General features: G+C 45.7%; 2 protein-coding genes across 2 annotated transcripts; both read right to left on the reverse strand.

Moving 5' to 3' along the window:
* Positions 1 to 1,221: 1,221 nt before the first annotated feature.
* On the reverse strand, positions 1,222 to 17,452 carry ercc6l (excision repair cross-complementation group 6-like). Its single transcript, XM_024804601.2, has 3 exons — positions 17,233 to 17,452; positions 13,739 to 13,783; positions 1,222 to 5,192 (listed from the first exon to the last, which is right to left on the reverse strand). The coding sequence occupies exons 1-3, from the start codon at positions 17,286 to 17,288 to the stop codon at positions 1,544 to 1,546; spliced, it is 3,750 nt and encodes a 1,249-aa protein (XP_024660369.2). The 5' UTR covers positions 17,289 to 17,452; the 3' UTR covers positions 1,222 to 1,543.
* A 3,062-nt stretch (positions 17,453 to 20,514) lies between these two features.
* Positions 20,515 to 22,419, reverse strand: LOC143421548 (uncharacterized). The gene is made up of 3 exons (XM_076891268.1): positions 22,159 to 22,419; positions 21,203 to 21,334; positions 20,515 to 21,117 (listed from the first exon to the last, which is right to left on the reverse strand). Exons 1-3 carry the CDS (start codon positions 22,213 to 22,215, stop codon positions 20,977 to 20,979), a joined length of 330 nt encoding a protein of 109 aa, XP_076747383.1. The 5' UTR covers positions 22,216 to 22,419; the 3' UTR covers positions 20,515 to 20,976.
* Between the last annotated feature and the right edge of the window lie 198 nt (positions 22,420 to 22,617).

Genomic DNA, 22,617 nt, shown 5'->3' on the forward strand with positions numbered 1-22,617 from the left:
AGTGTTGTGCCAAAAACTGATTGCTGCCATAAGCTATAAATGACTTGTTGGTCTATAATATGTCAAACATGTCAACTTTACATTTTTGGCAGTGACTTTTATATCTCCTTTATTTATCCAGTTAAAAAAAAAAAAAAGTCAGAAATTGCAACAAATAAAACAGTTCTGTAAACACTTAAAGTGGGGAAAAGTCGGGATTGGTCATAATGAAAGTACAATAACACAGAGTTATTAAGATACTTTATGAAAAGGGGTAATTTTAAGGTTTTGCCTATAACCCTGTTATAAACCCTGTTAATGTAAAGATATTACTCACACTGGAAATCAGTTTTTGGCACAACACCGGCGCAGAGTCCAAGCAGTTTGTATTTATTTGTATTTGTATGTATTTGTATTTATCCAGAAAATAAACCAAGTTCATGTTTTTACCCCAAAATCTGAAAGCAGTGAGAAATCAGAACATTGAACCCGTAAAACTGACGTCAAACATTAACTAACTGGAATCTTACATCTTATGATGAGCTTCATTATTCTTCAGCTTCTTGCTCAAACAGTGAACTTGAAGAAGAATAATGTTGAATATTTGCACACCGGTGATCACAGAAACATGGAAATGAGCTGTTATGACCTCACACTGATGTTTCATGTTTTCTGGATTTGTTTCTGCTCAAATACTCTGACCTTCGCGACCTCATTGGACAGGAAGTGTGGGAACGCGTTCTCGCCGCTGTGTGCGTCTCGTCAGTTCTGCTTTGTAAACGAAGGTTTGCAGCACTGACTGTGAAGCGTTTCAGGAGATGACAAATCCCAACACGTTCGGTTCTAAAGGGGAATGTAACCAGGATTAAGAGCTGAGTCAGACGCTTCAGAGGGACCTAAACTCAGGTCTGACCCACCGATGTATCCTCAGCACTTCCTGCTGAGTTTATGTTCTGGTCTCTGCACAGCTGGATCACAGCTGTGTGAAGTCTTTTATGGGCCATCGGACGATTTAGTTATAATCTGTATATAAAAGATGGATGTAGCTTCCTGTTGTGAATCCTAAACCTGCATGAGGCTCCTGCTCAGCTGATCTGAGGCCCAACTGGATAAAACAGGAAGTTTATTTTGGTGGGTTTAGGGCGGGGAAAACTTTTGAGTAGGCCAAACGCTCTGCAGGAGATTTCTGTTTTCAGAGATGAAGCCGTTCATTACCTTAAAAATAACAGACATGAATTCTAATTAGACAGAAACATGAATTTTAATTTGACAAATTTCAAAGTATATTACAATAAGTACAGGTTACAGATGAAAATCAGATCAAAGATGAAAACTGACCGTTTCGTGGTGGATGATGACACACACCTGATTCTAGTTACATTACTGAAAGAAGAAGTTCAAACAGGAAGCTTTCTGCAATCAGCTGAGCTGTTCAAACATTAGTCACTCAGCGCGATCTCACGGAGAAGACGAACACGCCAGACACGTTTGAAAGATTTACAGCTTTGGCGTGAAGCGGCGGGCCGGCAGAGCTTGACCTCGCCGCCCCGATCGTCCTTTTCTGTTAGGATCTCCTCGCCACCTGACTCAGCTGCCGGTACAGCTGGATGGTCATGAGCTGGATCTCCGGATCTCCGGGTTTGATGTCGATGGCTCTGAGGAAGAAGTCCAGGGCCTCGTCCAGCTCAGCTTTGCTGTAGCACTCCCGCCCTCGCTGCACCAGCGAGTCGTAGCTCTCGTCCTCGACCTCCTTTACACCTGTCTCGGCGGTGCACTGATCCATCGCCTCGTTTGATACCAACTCAGGCTCGGTGGACGTTTCCTCCAGGAGGCTCCCTTCTCCATATTCCTCAGTGTCTCCTGACTCAAAGTCTCCTTCCTCCTCAAATTCCTCCTCCATCTCCTCTTCTACAAACTCCTCCTCTGAGTTTACAGTCTCTCCACTGGGTTCCTCCTCCTCAACCTCATCATGAGCCAAACCAATCATGTCCTCTTCGGCCTCATCTGAATGGACATCCGAAGCATCACCATCATCTTCATGGCTGTCCTGGTTGTCCATGTCCTCAATGATGGAATGGAGGAAGGAGCGGTGAGAAGCCACGGACGTGTTTCCACCAATGCTCTTTCGAGTACGGAGCGGCGTGGTGCCAGTGCACGCTGACTTTGGCGTCGATGCTCCGGAAACCTGGAAGGAGTTCTCAAGCTGCCCATCATCCTCCTCCTGCGTCTCCTCTTCACTGTCATAAATCACAGCAGCCTTTTTCTTCCTGATACCCACGACTGAGTCATGTGACTCATTGAGGCTGACGGCGCGGCCGTTGCTCGCGCTGTAACTTGATGCTTCTTTCTGCTGCCACTCACAAAGAGATTTACCCACGTCGAAACTTCCCTCCAGCTGCAGCTGAGACAGCAGCTCCTCCTCCTCCTCTTCCTGCAGCTCCGCCTCATCGTGATCGGCGCCACTGTCCTCCAGCTGTAGGTTGAAGTTGCCATTCAAAGACTCGAGCTCGCTGCCGATTCTGGATGATGTGTCGGCTCTGAGGCTCAAACTGGAGACGCGCAGCGCGGAAAGTCTTCTGTTTTCTGGAGGAGTGATGTGAGGAGACCCCAGCTCCATCTCGGAGTCATCGTACTTCAGGGTCAAATGTCCCATCATCTTCTGCTCATCTTCATCGGCTGCTGTAACATACAGACTCGCGGCCGCAGATTCATTGAGTCCTTCTCTGACTGAGGTGTCAGCTACGTCACCAGCCTCCATCAGCACCACAGACACCTCGATCGGATCTGCCGCCTCCAACAAGCTCCTTTCCAGCTTCACTGACGGGTGTTTCGGAGAATCCAGGTTCTGCTCAGCGAGGCTATGGTGGCTGACCTCTGCTGTGCTCTCCTCTGCAGTCAGATCAATCACTCCCTTGCTGAGATTCTCCAGAGTGGCCTCCTTCCCAGAAGCAGTCTGTTCCAAATCCACCACAGCTGGAGACCAGGCCAGGCTCGTGTCCTGCTTCGGATATGAAGGATGTGGTTTCTTCTCATGGGACCGCTCCCGGCTGTTGTTGTCTGCTGGGTATCGGAGCCATGCCGGCTCCGTGCTGGACACCATGCTCTCTGCCAGCTGCATCTGCAGCTCAGACTCCGCCTTCATGAGCTCCTGAGCCTTCTGGACCCGCCCTTCGATGTAATGATGCTCCTCTTGGTTCTCGAGGGCCTCGTCGTGGTTGATGTCAAGTGTAAACATGAGGTCATGGTCAGAAATCCCAAACATCTCCATGGTGTGGAGGTGTGTGATATGTTTGTCGAGCTCAGGGTCGGTGCGCCGGTGCCTGGCGTGCAGCGCCTGAAGCTGGAGCTGTGTAGAGGAGGACCGCGTGTCCTCCAAGGTGAAGAGCTCCTTCAACTCCTGTTTGCTGAAGTACCGAAACGGGTTCTTTTTGTCCCCGGTATTCTGCCTAATAAGAGAGTCTTTGAAAACCTGCCGGCGGTAAATCTTCTCCTCCACAGTGCCGCAGGTGATCAGCCTGTAGATGACGACGTTTTCAGTCTGGCCTATGCGGTACGCCCTGTCAACGGCCTGGGCGTCTGTCGCAGGGTTCCAGCTGGGGTCGTAGATGACCACCCTGTCGGCTGCTGTTAAGGTGATGCCGACTCCACCGACCTGGGTGGTGAGGAGGAAGACTGAGTACCGTTTGTCAGTCTGGAACAGAGAGATGAGCCTCTCTCGCTCTGCGATCTGAGTGATGGTTCCATCTAGCCGCAGCACTTTGAAGCCTCTGTTGCCCAGGATGCGCTCGATGATGTCGAGCACCTTCCTGTAATGGGCAAAGACGAGGGTGCGGTGGCCTTCCTGCCTGAGCCGATCTAGGAGAGAGAAAAGAAAGACCATCTTCCCAGACTCTGAGATCAAGGTGTGATCAGGAACGCTGATGATGCTGTGATCGTTGGCCTCTGTGGTCTCCTGGCAGTCAGCTGCACTCTCCTCCAAGCCTAACTTGGCTATGGCGGCAGCAGAGAGGAGCCTCGGGTGGTCGCACAGCTTTTTCAGAATGTTTAACTCAGCTAGAGGCGATCGGGTGGTCAGCAGGAGCTCTCTGATGTGGTCCAGCGATATGAACTGCCTGTAGATGTCCTCCTGAACGGCACTCAGGTAAGTCCAGACAATCAGGTCGTTTTTTCTCGTCAATTTGGGCATCACCGCTCCAGAGTCTGCTTCAAGGTTTGGAACATGGTCTTCCATGTCCTCCAAGTGTTCCTTGTTACGTGTGCTGTTTGTTTTGTTTTTCTGTACTTCGGACTTGGTCCTGCGCAGGAAATACGGTTTTATTATTGCCATCAGGTTCTCTGACATCCGGGATCCCAGCGCCTTTTCTCCTGGAGTGGCGTCCTTCTCCCGGGCCCGGGTGATGGGGTTCTCGTACTCCGCTTTGAATGTTTTCGCCATGCCGAGGAGGGTGCCCTGACAGGCAAAGTCGAAGAGAGCCCACATTTCTCTCAGGTTGTTCTGGACCGGAGTTCCTGTGAGTAGAACTCGGTTCTTGGACGGTATGGCGTAGGCACTTTTGGCGGTTTTGGTGGTTGTGCTTTTTATCTTGTGAGCCTCGTCCAGGATCATATAGTCCCATGTGAACTCTTTGCCATTGTAGGTGGACAGCTGCTGCCAGTTGTTTAAGAGCATCGTGTAGGTGGTGATGATGACGCCGCCCCTCCTCTGAACTTTCTCCAGATTCCTGGTCCTCTCTCCTTTGCTGATGCCATGAAACTCCTTCACCCTCATGCCCGGAGTCCATTTGGAGAACTCCTTGGTCCAGTTTGTGATGAGGGAAGTCGGCATGATCAGGAGTGTGTGTTTAGCCAGCTCATTGTCGTACATGCCAGAGAGGAATGATATCACCTGGATGGTTTTGCCCAGTCCCATGTCATCAGCTAAAATCCCGCCTTTCCGGCCATCTCTGTAGAGACTGTACAAGAAGACCACTCCATCCCTCTGGTAGTCGTACAGCTTGTCATACAGCTCTTTAAAAAGCATTAAACCGCTGCTGTTAACATTAACAAACTCGTCATCATCTTCCTCCAAGTCATTCTCAGCGATGAGCTCTTCGATTTTTTTGATCCGGCTTTCCAGTTTGTGACTGTGGTGAATGTTGTAAGCCAGTCTGAAGAACTCCAGCGCTTTGTGCAGGTCTCCCTGTCGGGCAGCGTCTTTGCCATCTTGAATGAACCTGAACGAAAGCAAAGCAAACGTCATTAGTAAGTAATGCTAGAGCTGGGCGATAGAACGATAACGATATGTATTGTGAAATAACTTTTTCTCGATAGAAAAATTAAACTATTGTGATAGACCTCACCGCTCTTGTCCTCTTAAAAAAAAAAGAAGAAAAAAAAAGAAGAACAGCCAATCCAAATTAAGTAGCGCAGAGCCGAACCAATCACAGCCGCAGCGTCACGTCACGTGACTTGTTGCGTACAGCACAAGTGCCAAGCTGCACATGTGTATTTGTTTGGGAAGCAGCCAGCCGCCGTGCCGCCGGGTAACGGAGGAAATGAGTGTGCCGAGAGCGCGACCGAAGGTTACCGAGGAGAAAACAGACAATGGTTCCAACGCCGGAGAGATTGTCGAACGGAAGAGCCACAGAAGCTCCGTAGTGTGAAGGTATTTCTGCTATTTCAAGTCTGACAAAAACAGAGTAGCGTTCACTGTCATACACAGAAAGGATCCACGATTTACTGGCTGAATCAAAATAAATGTAAACAAAAATCTGAAGTACGGTTTCTTCATGAGGAACAAATAACCATCAACTCAAATACTTGGTTCTCATTGAACAGAAATGTCTATGAACTTGTAAGAACTGTGTAGGACATGAATCAGTCTGTGTCAGATCCTCAATCTGACATTTCCACTGAAGTCACGGGTAAGAGGCAAGTGGAACCAAGATCGAGGCCGTTTGCTTTGTGAAGTTTGCAAAGACTGCTACATTTGGCCAAAGGTAGTTCACTCTTTGCAACATAGTAGCTGCTCTAAACAGATTTCTCAGGTTTATTTTTAGTATGCTTTTTTGCAATTGGTGTTTGTTCTGGGAAAGATATTGCAGACCGAGCAATAATGCATTTCTTGCATTTCTCATGGGTTCTGATGGGGCCTTTCTTAAAATGACTGGTCCCAGTAACAAAGGCGCTTGTCGACTCACAACACACCCGGCAGAACATCATGTTATTTAGCTCGTCATATTCCAGCCACAGAAATTCTTTTGTCCATGAAACTGCTGCGCTTTTTTTTTTCTTTTTGCCTTACAGTCTGATTTGTCATAACTTCTCTGTTTTGTGGTAAGCTTTTCTTTGGCTGTCACTTCTTCACCCTGACCTGTCTTATTTGGCTCAGCAGAACTGAAATATGTTCTGCTGCTTTTACACACGTACTGACATAACGCTCAGCGATCAACCTCTCACATGTTTAAGCTGCGGGAGATTTCACTTGTCACGTTTGAACAGTAAGCTAATGAGTGATAAGACGATGTCAGAGGAATTGGTGCACAATTAATCGTCACTGACCAATCAGTGTCACATATTGACAGTGGCTCACCGATGCCAGTGACATAATTACTCAGCTACATTGGCGAAAGAATGCAAAAGCATAGAATGCGGAAGCAAATCCCAATTTCTGAAAAGACACTACGGTAAATAGGCTAAACTTATATCGAGGTCTACAGAGCTACCGGTTCAGCAGCTCACCGGTTCAAGCTAGGCTAATAAACTATGGAGCTTCTTCTACAACTGCTATACACCCATTTCAAAGGCGTACACGTGCAACTACATTCACTCAGAAGTTATAAAATTTAAAGCACATTCATATTTTTCCTTCCTATGACAGCCCGACGGGCAGGGCTGAGTTAGATTTTGGTAGCCCGACTGGAAAAATCGCTAGCCCCGGGACGTCGGGCTAGCGATTTTGCGAGCCCTGCGATCAGCTGATCATTGATCAGTTTCATGATTGAAGTAGCAGCAGGAGAGAGAGAGGTTGTTAAGCTTAACGCTGGAATGCTTTACAAACATTCAGAGATGAACTTACACACTTGCTTTACTTCTCTCTGGAATCACTTCCTCGGAGATGAAATGTCGGGTTGTTAGCGAGGCTACAAACGCTCAACCAGACCACCGACAGGTCTCGCGTCACAGCTGCTCTATCACATGATGCACACTGCTCTGACGTGCTAACGTTCTGAGCCGAGTTTTGTGTCGCAAGTTTTGTGAGGCGCTTTTTTGATATTTAACGGATCGGATTACATTTTTTATTTCTCTCCGATATCCGATCCAGTAATTTAGGTCAGTATCGGAGCGATACCCATACGTAATATCGGATCGGTCCATGTCTAACCCAAACGTCGTGTATATAGTGTACATAATGTCCTCGTGTTGTTTTCCTTCTTTCTTGTATTTTGGTTTCTTTACTTTCACACCTTTGTGGTCTTGCTGCATAATTTCATTGTGCAAGCAACTGTACAACAGCAAAAACAGTTCTGAGATGCAAAAGTAGTACAAGAATAATTTCATGTTAATCATCATTAATGTAAAGAAAATAATCATCTAACATTAAAATCTGACTAACTGCTCAGGCCTGGTTGAGATAACATCACACCTTTGAGCAGCTGTCCCAGTAACCCAGGCTGGTTATGGTTAACGGTTACTGACACTGGAAGCTTCCCGTGTTTGCTACATAAAAACCTTTAAAAGGCTTCCCCCCCCCCCCCCCAAAATAAGCATTTCATGCACCCGCCCATGGAGCCACAGGGTCACCTACGTCCTGAGGTTAGAAAGTGAGTTTGTGGAAATCACCTTTAACCGCCCTCTGCTCGCCAACACTGAGATCACTGCGGCTCACAGTCACGACTGCCAGGAACCTCTGCTCAGTCCTGACTGCACTTACAGTCAGCGCCCATGACTAACAGTTATAGAGTGCTGGGTTCATCATGATCAACGGGAAGCCTGACACCTGCTGGTGAAAGGCCGCAACTACAAGAGACAGCACTAAACCAGAAACTGCAGCTCCTCTGAAACCAGAGCAGAAAGACTGGAGAGGAGCTACAGAAAAGCACAGCTACAGTCTTTAAAAGGTTTCTCATGTCTGATTCTTAGATAAAGATATTTCAGTGCTGTTGGAACACAGAACCAAAACAAACAAAGATGCGACTAGGGCTGGGGCCTAACATTTTCTTATAATGTTAGGCCATTATAAGAAAATTAAATATCGCAATAGAATATGGGTAAAACGCACATGCACAGTGCCTTTGTTTACATACGCACATGGCGGCGACGGAGAACGAGAATGGCGAAAGCGGATCAATGAATGAAACTGATGAACCAGAACTGGTTTGTAAAAATGCTGCAGCTTCACTGGTGTGGAACTGGTTTGGCTTTCGTCCGTCAGACACACAACAAAGCACAGTTTTTGGTAGAGCATGCTAGCGGGCCGTCGTTATTACCAAACCGATTTTATGTGCACGGCGCTCAAAAATCTGTCAAATGTTTCAGTACGACTTTGTTGAGCTACGAAGCCGCACCACTTGATGGATTTTCCGAGCGTTACGGCTGTCGTAGGCGGAGCCTCGCGGAGTGATACACACTGTGCTTCAACATAATATTACCGTATTGTGTGTGTATAACCTGATTGGTGCGACGGCACGGGAGCTTCGTCTACACGCCAGAAACAGAACAGTCTTAAAAAGAAAAAACTGATCTCAGATCAGCCACACGCTGTAATAATAATTTAAATCAAGTAAAATGTGTTTTTAACTAACGTCTAAATTGTGATATTAGCACAGAATCAAATATTTAATGGATGAATTAATGCACCTTAAAATGCTTCAGTAAACTGCGACGTGTGGAAAACAGATCCAGGACATTTATGATCCCATCCCCACTCAAACACTGACGTCCTCTCAGCCTCTGTGCTTGTGACAAACAGGCTTCTAATGTCAGTGACTCATGAAGATCTGAGCTAGGGCTGCCACAAACGATTATTTTATTAGTCGTAGAGCTGGGCGATATAAGATTTTTTCATATCACGATATCAGCCAAATAACTATATTTGTAAGATTTAAATGTGCCGTTGCTCACAAGTAAAATGTGAAATAATCAGCAGCTTGTTTTGATTTAAATATTTATTTCCCATAATAAGTTCAACAGGGTAGATGTGCTTAAGGAACATGAGACTTTTTCAGATAAATAAAGGCAAATATTGCAAACTACACAAAAGGCAGCCGCTAAAGCGTTTAAGTTTCAAAATAGAACAAACGAAACAGACTAAACTGTCAATTCCACTTAGAAACAAAATATTAATTCTAAAAATAAATCTTAGTTTGTTTTACAGAAGATCAGACAAAACAGACAAATCCCGCCCTCCGTTTGGCAAATCTGATCACGCCGCCATCTTCCTCATGCCAAAATACAAACAAAGGCTGAAACAGGAAGTTCCGGTTCAGAGGAAGGTCGCGCGCTGGACGGATCAATCGGTGGCCGCGTTACAGGACGCACTCGATGACGCAGACTGGGGCATGTTCAGAAACAGCTCCGACGATGACGTCAACGTGTTTACGGAAGCGGTTGTGGGATTCATCGGGAAACTAGCGGATGATACCGTGGAGACAAAGACTATCACAACGTTTCCCAACCAGAAGCCGTGGGTGGATAAAACCATCCGCGACGCTCTGAGATCCCGCACCGCTGCCTACAACACGGGACTCATGACGGGGGACATGGACCCGTACAAAGCCGCGTCATATAACGTGCGGAGGGCGGTGAAAGAGGCGAAGCAGCGCTACGGGAGGAAACTAGAGTCACAACTCCAACAGAGTGACTCTAGGAGCCTGTGGCGGGGACTAAGGACAATAACGGACTATAAAGCACCAACAACCGGTATGACGAACGCGGCCGTGACTCTGGCAGACGAGCTGAACACTTTCTATGCTCGCTTCGAGGCTGCAGCTAAGGACTCCAATGATGCTAGTGTTAACGGCATCCCAGGTCGTATCCTCAGAGACTGCGCATACCAGCTAGCTCCTGTGTTCACTGAGATATTCAACATCTCTTTATCTCAGTCGGTGATCCCCACATGCTTCAAAGAGTCCATCATTGTTCCTGTCCCGAAGAAACCCCACCCTGCTTCTCTCAATGACTATCGCCCTGTAGCCCTCACCTCAGTAGTGATGAAGTGCTTTGAACGCCTGGTCAGAGACTTCATCATTTCTTCACTACCAGACACACTGGACCCACTACAGTTCGCTTACCGTCCAAATCGTTCCACAGACGATGCCATCTCTCATCTCCTCCACACATCACTCACTCACTTGGACACTAGAAGGGGGAATTATGTTAAAATGCTCTTCATAGACTACAGCTCTGCATTTAACACCATAATTCCCTCCACACTCACCACCAAGCTGGAGCATCTGGGACTCAGCTCATCTATGTGTCAGTGGATCTCCAACTTCCTAACTGGCAGACCACAGGCAGTAAGGATGGGCGGACATGTCTCAGCCTCCACCACTCTCAGCACTGGAGCCCCCCAGGGGTGTGTTCTGAGCCCCCTGCTGTACTCTCTGTACACATATAACTGTGTGGCCACTACCAGCTCCACCACCATCATCAAGTTTGCTGACGACACCGTCGTGGTGGGCCTGATCTCTGATAACAACGAGACGGCCTACCTGAAGGAGATTAGGAATCTGGAGAACTGGTGCCAGAGGAACAGCCTCCTTCTAAACGTCAGTAAGACAAAGGAGCTGATAGTGGACTTCAGCACTAAGCAGGAGAGGAACTACCAGACCCCTGTCATCAACGAGTGCCCAGTGGAGAGAGTGGACAGCTTCAAATACCTCGGAGTTCACATCACGCAGGACCTGTCATGGTCCTGTCACATCAACACCGTGGTGAAAAAGGCCCGACAGCGTCTCTACCACCTCAGACGCTTGAGAGACTTCCAACTGCCCTCCAAGGTGCTCAGGAACTTTTACTCGTGCACCATAGAGAGCATCCTGACGGGAAACATCTTAACCTGGTTCGGGAACAGCACCATGCAGGACAGACGAGCTCTACAGAGGGTTGTGCGATCAGCTGAGCGCACCATCCGCTCCGAGCTCCCTGACCTGCACTCAATCTACAGCAGGCGGTGCTGGACCAAGGCCAGGAAGATGGTGAAGGACCTCAGCCATCCCAACAACAGACTGTTCTCTCTGCTGAGGTCAGGAAAGCGATTCCGCTCCCTGAAGACCAACACAGAGAGACTGAGGAGGAGCTTCTTCCCGCAGGCGATACGGTCTCTCAATCACACCACCACACAGTACTGACCCACACATACAGTTCTTACACACACACTGGACTTTCTGGACTTTGGTTTTGCACAACACTGGTCACTATATTCTTCATTTCCGGTTAATACTTGTACAGCTGCTGTTATTGTGTATATATTTATTTATATTTAGATTTCTTCATACATTCTTATATAGTTCTATATTGTGTATTTTGTTGTACAGTTATTTTATTTTCAACTTTCATTTATATATTTTATCTTATTCTTCCCAGTTAAATTTACCCTTCATTCTAATTTGTGTTGTACAGTTATTTCATTTTTAACCTTAATTTATATTTTATTCCTTCCTAGTTAAATTTACCCTTTTTAATTTTTCATATTTATTTCCTATCTTATTCATAGCCTTTTCCTTTTTTGTTCTCTTTAGGTCACGAGCAGTTGTCCAAGCATTTCACTACATATCGTACTGTGTATGACTGTGTACGTGACAAATAAAATTTGAATTTGAATTTGAACTGACTAACTTTTGTCAACATCAAATAAACTGAGAACTAAAAGGAAATTCTCGACCTCTCCTTGTTGTATAGCTGAGCTTTTCAAACAGCTGTAACAGTTACTAGTCTGACAAAAGCCGAATGACGAATTAGCGCTTCCAGTCAGAGACTGAGCTGCACCGCTTTATTGTATTTCCAGACTTGCTTTCGGCACATTTACAGTGCAGCTGCTCTGTTTTTGTCAGACTTGAAATAGCAGAAATACCTTCACACTACGGAGCTTCTGTGGCTCTTCCGTTCGACAATCTCTCCGGCGTTGGAACCATCATCTGTTTTCTCCTCGGTAACCTTCGGTCGCGCTCTCGGCACACTCATTTCCTCCGTTACCCGGCGGCACGGCGGCTGGCTGCTTCCCAAACAAATACACATGTGCGGCTTGGCACTTGTGCTGTACGCAACAAGTCACGTGACGCTGCGGCTGTGATTGGTTCGGCTCTGCGCTACTTAATTTGGATTGGCTGGTTTTTTTTTTTTTTAAGAGGACAAGAGCGGTGAGGTCTATCACAATAGTTTAATTTTTCTATCGAGAAAAAGTTATTTCACAATACATATCGTTATTGTTCTATCGCCCAGCTCTAATTAGTCGACTAATCAGATCATCATCCATTGGACGTAAAACTACAGCTTATTGCACCAGCAGCATCTGCTCTTATATAACTATCATTAGCTTACAGCTTTAAGTGTTTAAGGTGCTAACTAAACATAAAGACAAGATGATAGTTTATTCAATTTTAATTAAATCTGCAGATTGTCTCGGTGAAGTTTAATAAACTCCTTGCTATCTAAAATATAACAGGACACCGGAGTATATTCTCGAGCGTCTCACACTTCTGATAATCAGCTGTCTGCTTGACGTTTATTCAGCTGTGTAAAAACTTTAATCTCAGCCAAACCGATTTACTCAGGAACAAATAAAATACTGAAAAAAGCCAAACAATAACATGTTTAAGTTGTCTAAGTGACTCATATATCATGTTTAACCTGAGTAGCGAAAGACGGCGGTGATCTGAAAATGTGCCGGGAGTTGTGCCGTTCTCGGCGGCTTCAGTGACCCTTGAGCTTTCGGCTCGCTATGGAGCTGATGGGTAGCAGACGTCTCCGAAAACGTCGAAGCACTTTTGCAAATATGCGATATCTTGATAAACTGAGCAGATATTTGATGTTTGCACAGCTACATTCTCGCCTGAAAATATGTTAAAAGTTTATTTTGTGACCCAGAAAGATTAATAAGAGTAACATTAAAACTTAGTAGCGGCCGCCATTGTTGGAAACTGGAGTTTGGCTGGGCCGCGCTATGAATTCTGGGATATGGTGGGCCACGAAGGACACACCCGACCCATCCTTCAAATTCGGGGAAAAGGAGGACGCATTTGTCGGCCATATTCGGAGGAGTCTACGAATTTGGACAGCCTTCGGCGCGTCGCTGTGACGTAATCGGTCTACAAATGCGGCCTCAGGAGGATGCAGCCCATGAATTTGGACACGACCTAGGTCACAGCTACGATACCGGGGATTGCTTCTTCTTCTGGGTTTAACGGCAGCTGGCATCCTTGTCGATGCAGTGCTGCCATCTTCTGTTTCAGTCCGTTATTACACTCTTAAATCTTACTACTTATTCCTGCGTCTTTCAGGATCTTACAAAGCTTCAAACAAAGCATCGACTATTAAATTAGTCGGCGACAATTTTGATAGTCGTCTAATCGTAGCAGCCCTAATCTGATCATCACACATTAATAGTAAAAGAACACGGCTTCGGTCTACTTCAGGGTTTCGCAGAGCAGCGACTCACCTGAACAGTTACTGATCCCAGACTCAGGACAAAGAAAATCCTGCCTCCACTTACAGTGGATGTGACGGGTCATTGCATTAGATTAGTGGTGTGTGTGTGTGTGTGTGTGTGTGTGTGTGGTACCTGTGGTAAGTTTCCATTTCGTCTTCGGTGTCGATGGACAAAGACCTGCAGAGAAAGTCTGAGTGAAAATCAAACAAACTGATAAATAAGCACCACAAACAATGAAGCTTCTCATTCAGCTTCACTGTTCTGGAGTTTTTTGCCTGAGTGTAACACCACCTCCCATTACAGGTACCAAGTGTCAGACCGAAATCATGCAGCAGTTCAGAGATCACACACCCACATATTTCGCCTGAGAGTCCACTCAGAGAGCCACAGGACCTGATATTCACCCTCACCTGAAGAACACCTGAAGCCTTCGCTCCAGGAATAAGAAACACATCCATAAATCTGCTTAAATAGTTTAGTCTGTTTCTGTCTTGGAGCAACTGTGACCCACATCGTTTCCTTAGGGATTAATAAAGTGTTCTGATTCCGGTTTCAGTCCTGTGTTCACACCTGCGGGCTTTTACCTGCAGGTGTGAACAGCCAGTGGTCCAGATCTACTGGCGTTTAGATCAACTGGCGTTGGTCGAACAGATGTGTGGCAGTCTTGCGTTTCAGGAGCTGCTACCGACAAACCAGCAAAAAAAAGCCAAATGTGTCATCTGTGACACGTGTGAGGTTGTCTCAAACACACTCCGTCAGTCTTGATGCTGTTGAACAACAAAATGTTTAAAATGTGGCGAGTTTACCTGGTGATATCCTCACGCGTGACGCGATCGCGAAAACAGCAAACAGTTAACACCACGCCGATGTTGTTCACAGGACAGCAAGAGTAAACGATCGGGAGACCCTTGTCGTCGTTATCGTTCCCCTCGCACGGTTTATTTCTCCGGTTTCAGCGTTTTTGCTTCACAACTACAGCGAGCAGTTTACTTTGTGCACTAACATGGACTCGAGTCAACCAGCGCCACCTCTGGCCAAGTGCCACAGCCTACAGCCAGATCAACCTGTGACACACATCTGCAGCACGTTTGAATTCGTGTCATGCACATTTGTACCTTTCAATTGTGTCTGTTTGTGCGTCATGCAAATAAACCTTTGAAAAGAATGAAATGATATCATATATTCCTTATTGGCCTACATTTGTACAAAATTCCAAATTATATACACAAAGTCATAGAAATCACCACTCCAATTGGTCATCATGATTTTAATATTCTCTTTTTCCATAACAATGAAATACACCTTGGACAAATATGACACATCAATATTTCATTAGTGTTGTAACATCACATCCTGTAAGCATCGTCTGTCTGTGTCTTTTCCCTGAAAATGAATATTTCCAGCCAATATAGGCAATCCATCAACATGGCTGGAGTTATATACAGTCTGTATAAGTGTGGTCAATCTAATGAACATTTGTAAGGAGACGGCAGTTACTGTGAATCCACAGCAGTTACACAGTGATTAGTAATAAACAGCCAGTGAGAGTGAGTGGATTTAAGAAAGTCAGTGACTCGGGTGTGTTGCTTGGTTTGTCATCTGTTTGAGAGACTGGAGGAGACGTAGAAATCTTTTGTTTTAAATCTTAGTTAGGAAGATTCCTGTTTGAAAACAAGCACGTTTTGTGAGAAATGCAAGAAGTACATCTGCAGAAAGCACACCGTTACATTCTGTCCATCATGTGGACAAAATCGAAAATGTTGAGCATTGAAAAACTGAGAACGTTGGGCAAGTTCAAAATACGTGTTTGTAAGAACGAAAAACCAAACTGTTCCTAAAATAGTTATGGAAAGTCTAACTGTGTTCTACATGTTTATTTGATGGGAAATAAAGTTGCTATTGTTTTATTGCAGTTTTTGGATAATTCTGAGTGGATTTACACAGTACGGGTCAAAATTACCTGCAACAAAATCAATGTCACTTTTTTGTTCTTCAACATAATACAAGGGTTCATTTCCAAAACTTGCTTATGATCTTCAATTTGTAGCAGATCCACTATCACACAGCAGCTGGAGCAGTTTCAAATGGAGCTCAGTCCACTGCTACCATAGCCCACTACTAGATTAACTTGTGACACATCTACACCTGCTGCTATGATGAGTAGAGGCTGAGTGGCTGCACTAACCCCTGGTACATCCAAATCTACCCACAAACATGTTGACAGATGCAATGCCAGCAATGTGGATTGTCAACACTGAAAACAATCAGTAAGCAAAGACAACAGGGATCATTTGTTTCTGTTTATTTAGCACCCACAACATTTGTAGTAGCCTTCTGCACAGGGGAAGTCCACACACACTGTGTGGTACCACTTTCCACAGAAGATTGAATGAGATTGTCAGAGTCATTGTCTGACTGTTTATTACTAATCACTGTGTAACTGCTGTACATTCACAGTAACTGCCATCTCCTTACACATCCATCCATCCATTCACTTCTGCTTATCCTTTTCAGGGTTGCGGGGGGCGCTGGAGCCTATCCCAGCTGTCATAGGGCGAAAGGCGGGGTACACCCTGGACAGGTCACCAGTCTGTCGCAGGGCCAACACACAGGGACAGACAACCATTCGCACTCACATTCACTCGCACATTCACTCCTAGTGGCAATTTGGATTATCCAATTAACCTATCCCCACAAGCTGCATGTCTTTGGACGGTGGGAGGAAGCCGGAGTACCCGGAGAGAACCCACGCAAACACGGGGAGAACATGCAAACTCCACACAGAAAGACCCCGGCCTGATGGTGGAATTGAACTCAGGACCTTCTTGCTGTGCGGCAACAGTGCTAACCACCGTGCCACCGTGCCACCCTCTCCTTACAAATGTTTATTAGATTGACCACACTTATACAGACTGTATATAACAACCAACTCTAACATGTTTGTTCGCAGAGAAAAGACACAGACAGACTAGGCTAACGACATGTGATGTTACAACACTGGTGAAATATTAGTGTGGTTTCATTCTTTTCATAGGTTTATTTGCATGACGCACAAACAGACACAATTGAAAGGTACAAATGTGCATGACACGAATTCAAACGTGCTGCAGATGTGTGTCACAGGCTGATCTGGCTGTAGGCTGTGGCACTTGGCCAGAGGTGGCGCTGGTTGACTCGACTCCATGTTGGTGCACAGAGCAAACTGCTCGCTTTAGTTGTGAAGCAAAAACGCTGAATTCGGAGAAATAAACCGTGCGAGGGGAACGATAACGACGACAAGGGTCTCCCGATCGTTTACTCTTGCTGTCCTGTGAACAACATCGGCGTGGTGTTAATTGTTTGCTGTTTTCGCGATCGCGTCGCGCATGAGGATATCACCAGGTAAACTCGCCACATTTTAAACATTTTGTTGTTCAACAGCATCAAGACTGACGGAGTGTGTTTGAGACAACCTCACAAGTGTCACAGGTGACACATTTGGCGTTTTTTTGCTGGTTTGTCGGTAGCAGCTCCTGAAACGCAAGACTGCCACACATCTGTTCGACCAACGCCAGTAGATCTGGAACACCGGGACCTCACACGGCACAGCCTGTTAGCCGCTCGCTAACGATTCGAGCTTTACTTACTTCTCCAGCTTCTCCGAAATCTGCCAGACCTCTCCGGTACCGTTGGCCCCGTCCATCCCGCCGTTACAGCTGTACCTCCGCCTATAAACTGCTCGAAGGCGCGACTTTAACGATTATTTGTCCTCAAACTAAACTCCGAACTCTCCGAGGAGCCGCTGCCTGTTTCTATGTTTAAACTCGAGGATCATCCCCCACCGATTTGTCACAGCGAATCAGAGATGACACTTTGGGGACATGACGACTACGTTATCCAATCGGAGAAGCGGTGTTGAGTGCTATAAGGCGGGACCCCAGTAAACGTTCAGCCAATGAGCAGCCGAGCGGCACGCGCGAGCAGGAAAACGTGATGTGCGATACCACTGATTTCCTTTCCGATCCGATACCAAGTAATATCCAGGGTGGTATCGACGATACTGATCCGATACTTTGTACAAAAACTTATTTTATTTATTGTATCTCAAACTATAACGTCACAATGATTACAGGACATCAGATTTCTTGTTCTTATCACTTAATAATGCAGAGTTCATCATATAGAAATAAAAAACCTCAAGTTTTGCCCTATTTGAACACTTTGCCTGCAGCAGTAAAGGACTCTGTGAGAGACGTCTGTCTCGCCCTAGCAGCACCTGTCCCTGTCCTCCTCTTCAGTTCGCCTCAACATAAGCTCGTCATATTCTGTGATATGATTTACTCTGAGGCAGGGGCGATTTTAGCCCATTTTTGGGGGTTCATTCAAAAATGAATCAAAGCACCCACAAAGATTTCTTACTTTTTTTGACAATATTTGCTGTTTGACTAACACACTACTAAAATATAAAAAGCATACAGTACTTGGTTGAGACGTAAGATTTTAACAACAAAAGTATAGATACCCCCCCCCCCCCCCCCCCCCCCACACACACACACACACACACAAAAAAGAATGGTTTGTTCCAGCTCTCTTGCTCCGTTGCTGCCAGAGCGATGGTGGCTGAGACGCAGCAGAGCGGAGGTGGAAGTGCCTGGTTTAAAACAGGACATATTAGCTGCATTTAACCTTCAGTTACTCTTTATATAGTTGGTAGGAGTCAGACCATGTTTCTTTTTAGCTGAAAAACATTACACCAGGTAACCTGCAGTGTTGAAAACTTTTCCGTCGATGTTTGCTGCCCTACAATCCGTCCTAGTCTGTAGTAAAATCAGCGACATTTGACTGTCCTGTTGCTCCCATTGAAATGTATACACCCTATTTAAAATCTAAAACTTAAAATTGTCCGTAGCCTAAAGTTGTTACCACTGTCCTGTTTGAAATGGATACTAACTAGCTGACTGAATGCCCATTAACCTTATAACTCCTGGTGTGTGTGTGTGTGTGTGTGTGTGTGTGTGTGTTTGTGTACACAGAGTGTGTGACGAGGACCCAGGCACAGAGAGACTTGATGAATTTAAGAATCTTATGATTTAATAAAGAAATTTACAGACTTGCACAGAGATGGTAAAATTTCGATCACTGATAACAGAGACGAAGACAACAGATGACAAGGACAGGGAGGACCAGGGGTTTAAACACACCAAGGAGACAGTCATAGAGAACTCGGGACAACTGGAGACATTTAAGGATGCAGGGACCGAAAGAGACACGGAAGAAGTCTCATCGTGATGTGTAAAGTTTATCTTGCTTGGCTGGGCAGCTCTCTGGGTGCTCAGCACCCCCAAAGCTCTGATCCTAGAATCGCCCCTGCTCTGAGGTGTTTGACAAGGTTAGTGATGTTGCCACAACCATACATGCCAACCCTCCTGATTTTTCCAGGAGAATACCGAATTTCAGTGCCCCTCCCGAAAATCTCCCGGAGCCTCCATTCTCCCTAATTTCCCCCGATTTTCCACCCGGACAACAAAATTGAAAAACCATATCGCAGAATTCATAGCGGGCCCAGCCAATTCCAGTTTCCAACAATGGCGGCAGCTACTTAGTTTTAATATCACTCTTATTTCTCTTTCTGGGTCGCAAAAAACTTTTGACATATTTTCAGGTGAGAATGTAGCTGTGCAAACTTCAAATATCTGAGCCGACACATCGTCTTCAAACCCCCGCGGCCTTTCACCACTCGGGTCAAACATGATATATAAGTCACTTTGATAACTTAAACATGTTCTCGTTTGGCTTTTTCAGTGTTTTATTTGTTCGAGAGTAAATCGGTTTGGCTGAGATCAAAGTTATTAGATTAGATTAAATTAAATTTCATTTAATTTTATTAATCCCTCGGGAGGGTTCCTCCGGGGTTTTCACACAGCTGAACAAACGTCAAACAGAAAATGATTAAACAGAAAAGTTTACGTCAGTGCCGGTTATATTTTAGACAGCAAGGAGCAGACGGCAGTTTCACTCCACCGAGGGAGCTCGTGACGTACTACCTGGCTTTCTTTAGACCACGAAGGGCGGGTCCTCAGGTGGAAGCAGCCTCTGAATTTGGACACCCCCGCTGTTTCCGGGCCGGCCAATAATAACGGTGACATGTAACGTATTTTATCCGATAAATAAACCCTGTAAAATGTATTTATTGAGGTTTTCCTGGAAATATCACCAAAATTCAAGCTTTGGAAAACGCCGTATTTCATCCAGTGTCTACCCTCAATTACTGAATAAAAATAATAATTCCCACCACAAACACATGTGCAGGGGACATGGTTGACGCTTCCGGACTGGACAGGTTGAAGTTTAGCTGACGGTGTTTCCCTCCTCTCCATCCTGAGTGGCGCGATCTGGTTTGATGTTCTCAGGACTTAAAAGCAGTTTTTGTTTATTTTGAGCTTTTTGAGTTTTTGATGTAAAACAGCTAAAAATAAAAATGTCTTAGACTCTTGTAACTGTTAAAGATGAATATTGGCGATATTTAGTTTCGCCAGTAGGTGGCAGTGGCGGCTCAGACAAACAGGTGACCGGCAAAATAATCCCTCACAAAAGTAACGCAGGCCACTTATTGTAATGGCAGCCGTCAGTAAAACAGAACTGTTTTGCTGTGTTTCAGCGCAATAAACCTCCACGTGCACCTGGATGAACCTCGTCTTCCGTCAGTGTGTAACACGTCTTCAAAGTGGGTGACTTCCATCCTTTTTATACAGTCTGTGGTCTGGAAGCAGCCCAGGACATTTTACTCCAACCAGGATTTTAAAATCAGCCCATTCTGCAGAAAGGCTCATAAATAAAGAACCTCGGCAGTAAAAGACGGTCGATGAGTAAATGCTTATTAACCCCGATTCTTTCGTCCCCATGATAGAACAGAGAAAACCGACTCTTAGTGTGTTAAAACATTTATATTTCTTTTATTCAATCATCTTCCGGAAGAGAGAGACCCCTGCACAGCCCAAAACGCCAGTTGCAGGATCTCGAACATTAGAATCATAAACTGTGCCTCATATAGGTTTGATTTCTGTACTTTACACGTCACAGTTTCAAACATTGCTTATATGGCAAAGTTCCTCTTTTCTGTGTCTTATCTATTAATATGGCTGTGCACTAAAACTTCCTGTTGTTCAGTCTGGCTGAGCACTTAGTTTGGGAGTCAAAAGCGGCCTTGCTCTACAAACCTTCATGATTAAAGAACATAAAACAATATAATGAGAAAATAAGGATACTAAGGATATTAGTTACATGACTCTCTGATTGCAGAATGTAAAATTTCCAGATTTCTAAACGTTTAAAACTCATGTACAAAAATCTCAATCAGAACTTTGTGTGCAACAAATTATTCACAGAATAACTCAGAGAATCGGCGCCGTCTCCAGAGCTTTGACTCGAGTGGCGAACAGCAGGACGTTCTTCTCCACCTCTGCGTTGATCTGCGCCTGCGAGGCTCGCGGGTTCTGTCGCAGGAACTGTGCGATGCTCAGGACGCAGTCTCGCTGAGGACACGGAACAGAACGACATGCATCGTGAGGAAATGACACGCGAGCAGAGTGGCGGATGTGATCGGCGCCCCCGCTGTACCTTGTAGGCGTCAACTTTGTCCTGGCCGGTGAGCCGATTCAGCAGCTCTCTGCCGACCTGGACGCCCGTCACCGCCGCCAAGATCCTCCGGTCCTCCTCAGTCTGAGAGTTCAACCATCGCAGCAGCGCCACCTGCAGGAAACACGATGAGAACCAATCGCAGAGTTTTTGTCTGTAAACCCAGCAGACATGCCACAGGTGTTTTTATGAACACAAAAAGTGAAAAAGATGAACAGAAACAAGCTGGGGCTCTTTAGATTCTCCCGTAAACTCACAAAACTAGACCAAAGACAGAGCTGATGGAGAAAGACGCAGCATCCCTCTGTGCAGGTGAGCCTCAGCAGCCAATCAGGAGCAGGGACTGAACTTAAAAACGAACTGGATGAAAAACACGTGGGTGTACAGAGGCTGAGGGCTGGACTGTGGATCAGGAAGTGACTTCAGGTTTAACTGTGGGTATAAAAGAGCTGCCGACAGACAGACCTAAAGCGTGTACCTGCTGCCTGTGGGAAAGGAAGAGGGACAGGATAACACCTGAACACCTGCAGGTGTACCTGTGTCTTCAGGAGGATTTGTGGCTGTTTTCCTTTCAGCTGAGTTAGATTTTAATTTGACTCTGCTGATAGTTTGATGTTCCTGTGACCCTGCACCTGTAAAGATTACAAGGTCCATGACATGTCAGGGACCCTCCCACAGGATTTCAAATGTGGGACCAATTGTTCTTGGAGCGGAAGAAGCTTCTCTGATTAAGTCCAGGCGCTTTTCTCTCCAGGCTCCTTAGACTACGATGACTGAAACCTGTAATGATTCCTGAAAAATTTAATTGTTTCTGTTCTTATTAAAAGTCTTTTTGGTCGTTTTGATCGGACCTTCTCGGCCACGTTTAATTTACTGTGACACACGCTGTGATAAAAGTTTACATTTCATTTGTTTCACATCAGATTAAACGGATTTACCTGCTGGAATAACTGCGCGTTGCTCATCTCTCCTGTGTGGTTCACTGACCCGGACATGACCGGAAAACGGCCCAAAAACAGCGAAAAATCCCCAAACTAAGAAAAACGTCCCGAGATTAAACTAAAGCAAACTTCAGCAGCTCCTCTGTGTTCAGCAGCTTTCGCTGAATTTCACATTTATCCACAAATTCGACACGACAGTTTTTGTGGATGTACATGCCCCACTTCCTGTTTACATCACTTCTTCTTCGTCGCTTCAGAAGCAGCTCGGCGGCTCCACAGCGCCGCGTGCGTGAAACAAAACGCTGCTTCCGTCCGCGTGCTGCGCCACAACCGTGTCTCCGCGTGTTTGCCGCAGAGCTCCGACTGAGCGCTGGGTATCGATTCCCATTTCTAAAATCGATTCAATTCCGTTTTGACTCAGACAGTCAGAAATATTCTAATTCTGATCAGTTATCA

This window comes from Maylandia zebra, linkage group LG12 (genome assembly GCF_041146795.1).
Source record: "Maylandia zebra isolate NMK-2024a linkage group LG12, Mzebra_GT3a, whole genome shotgun sequence".
Classification (NCBI taxonomy): Eukaryota; Metazoa; Chordata; class Actinopteri; order Cichliformes; family Cichlidae; genus Maylandia; species Maylandia zebra.

Bases quoted from the DNA above. Each gene is read 5' to 3' on its own strand.
- ercc6l (XM_024804601.2), bottom strand. From the start codon at position 17,288: ATGGACGGGGCCAACGGTACCGGAGAGGTCTGGCAGATTTCGGAGAAG. The intron at 13,784-17,232 runs GTAAGTAAAGCT...CTTTCTCTGCAG, and splicing joins ATTTCGGAGAAGCTGGAGAA to GTCTTTGTCCATCGACACCG. The intron at 5,193-13,738 runs GTACCACACACA...GCTTTCGTTCAG, and splicing joins GAAATGGAAACTTACCACAG to GTTCATTCAAGATGGCAAAG.
- LOC143421548 (XM_076891268.1), bottom strand. From the start codon at position 22,215: ATGTCCGGGTCAGTGAACCACACAGGAGAGATGAGCAACGCGCAGTTA. The intron at 21,335-22,158 runs GTAAATCCGTTT...TGTTTCCTGCAG, and splicing joins ACGCGCAGTTATTCCAGCAG to GTGGCGCTGCTGCGATGGTT. The intron at 21,118-21,202 runs GTACAGCGGGGG...CCGTGTCCTCAG, and splicing joins ACAAAGTTGACGCCTACAAG to CGAGACTGCGTCCTGAGCAT.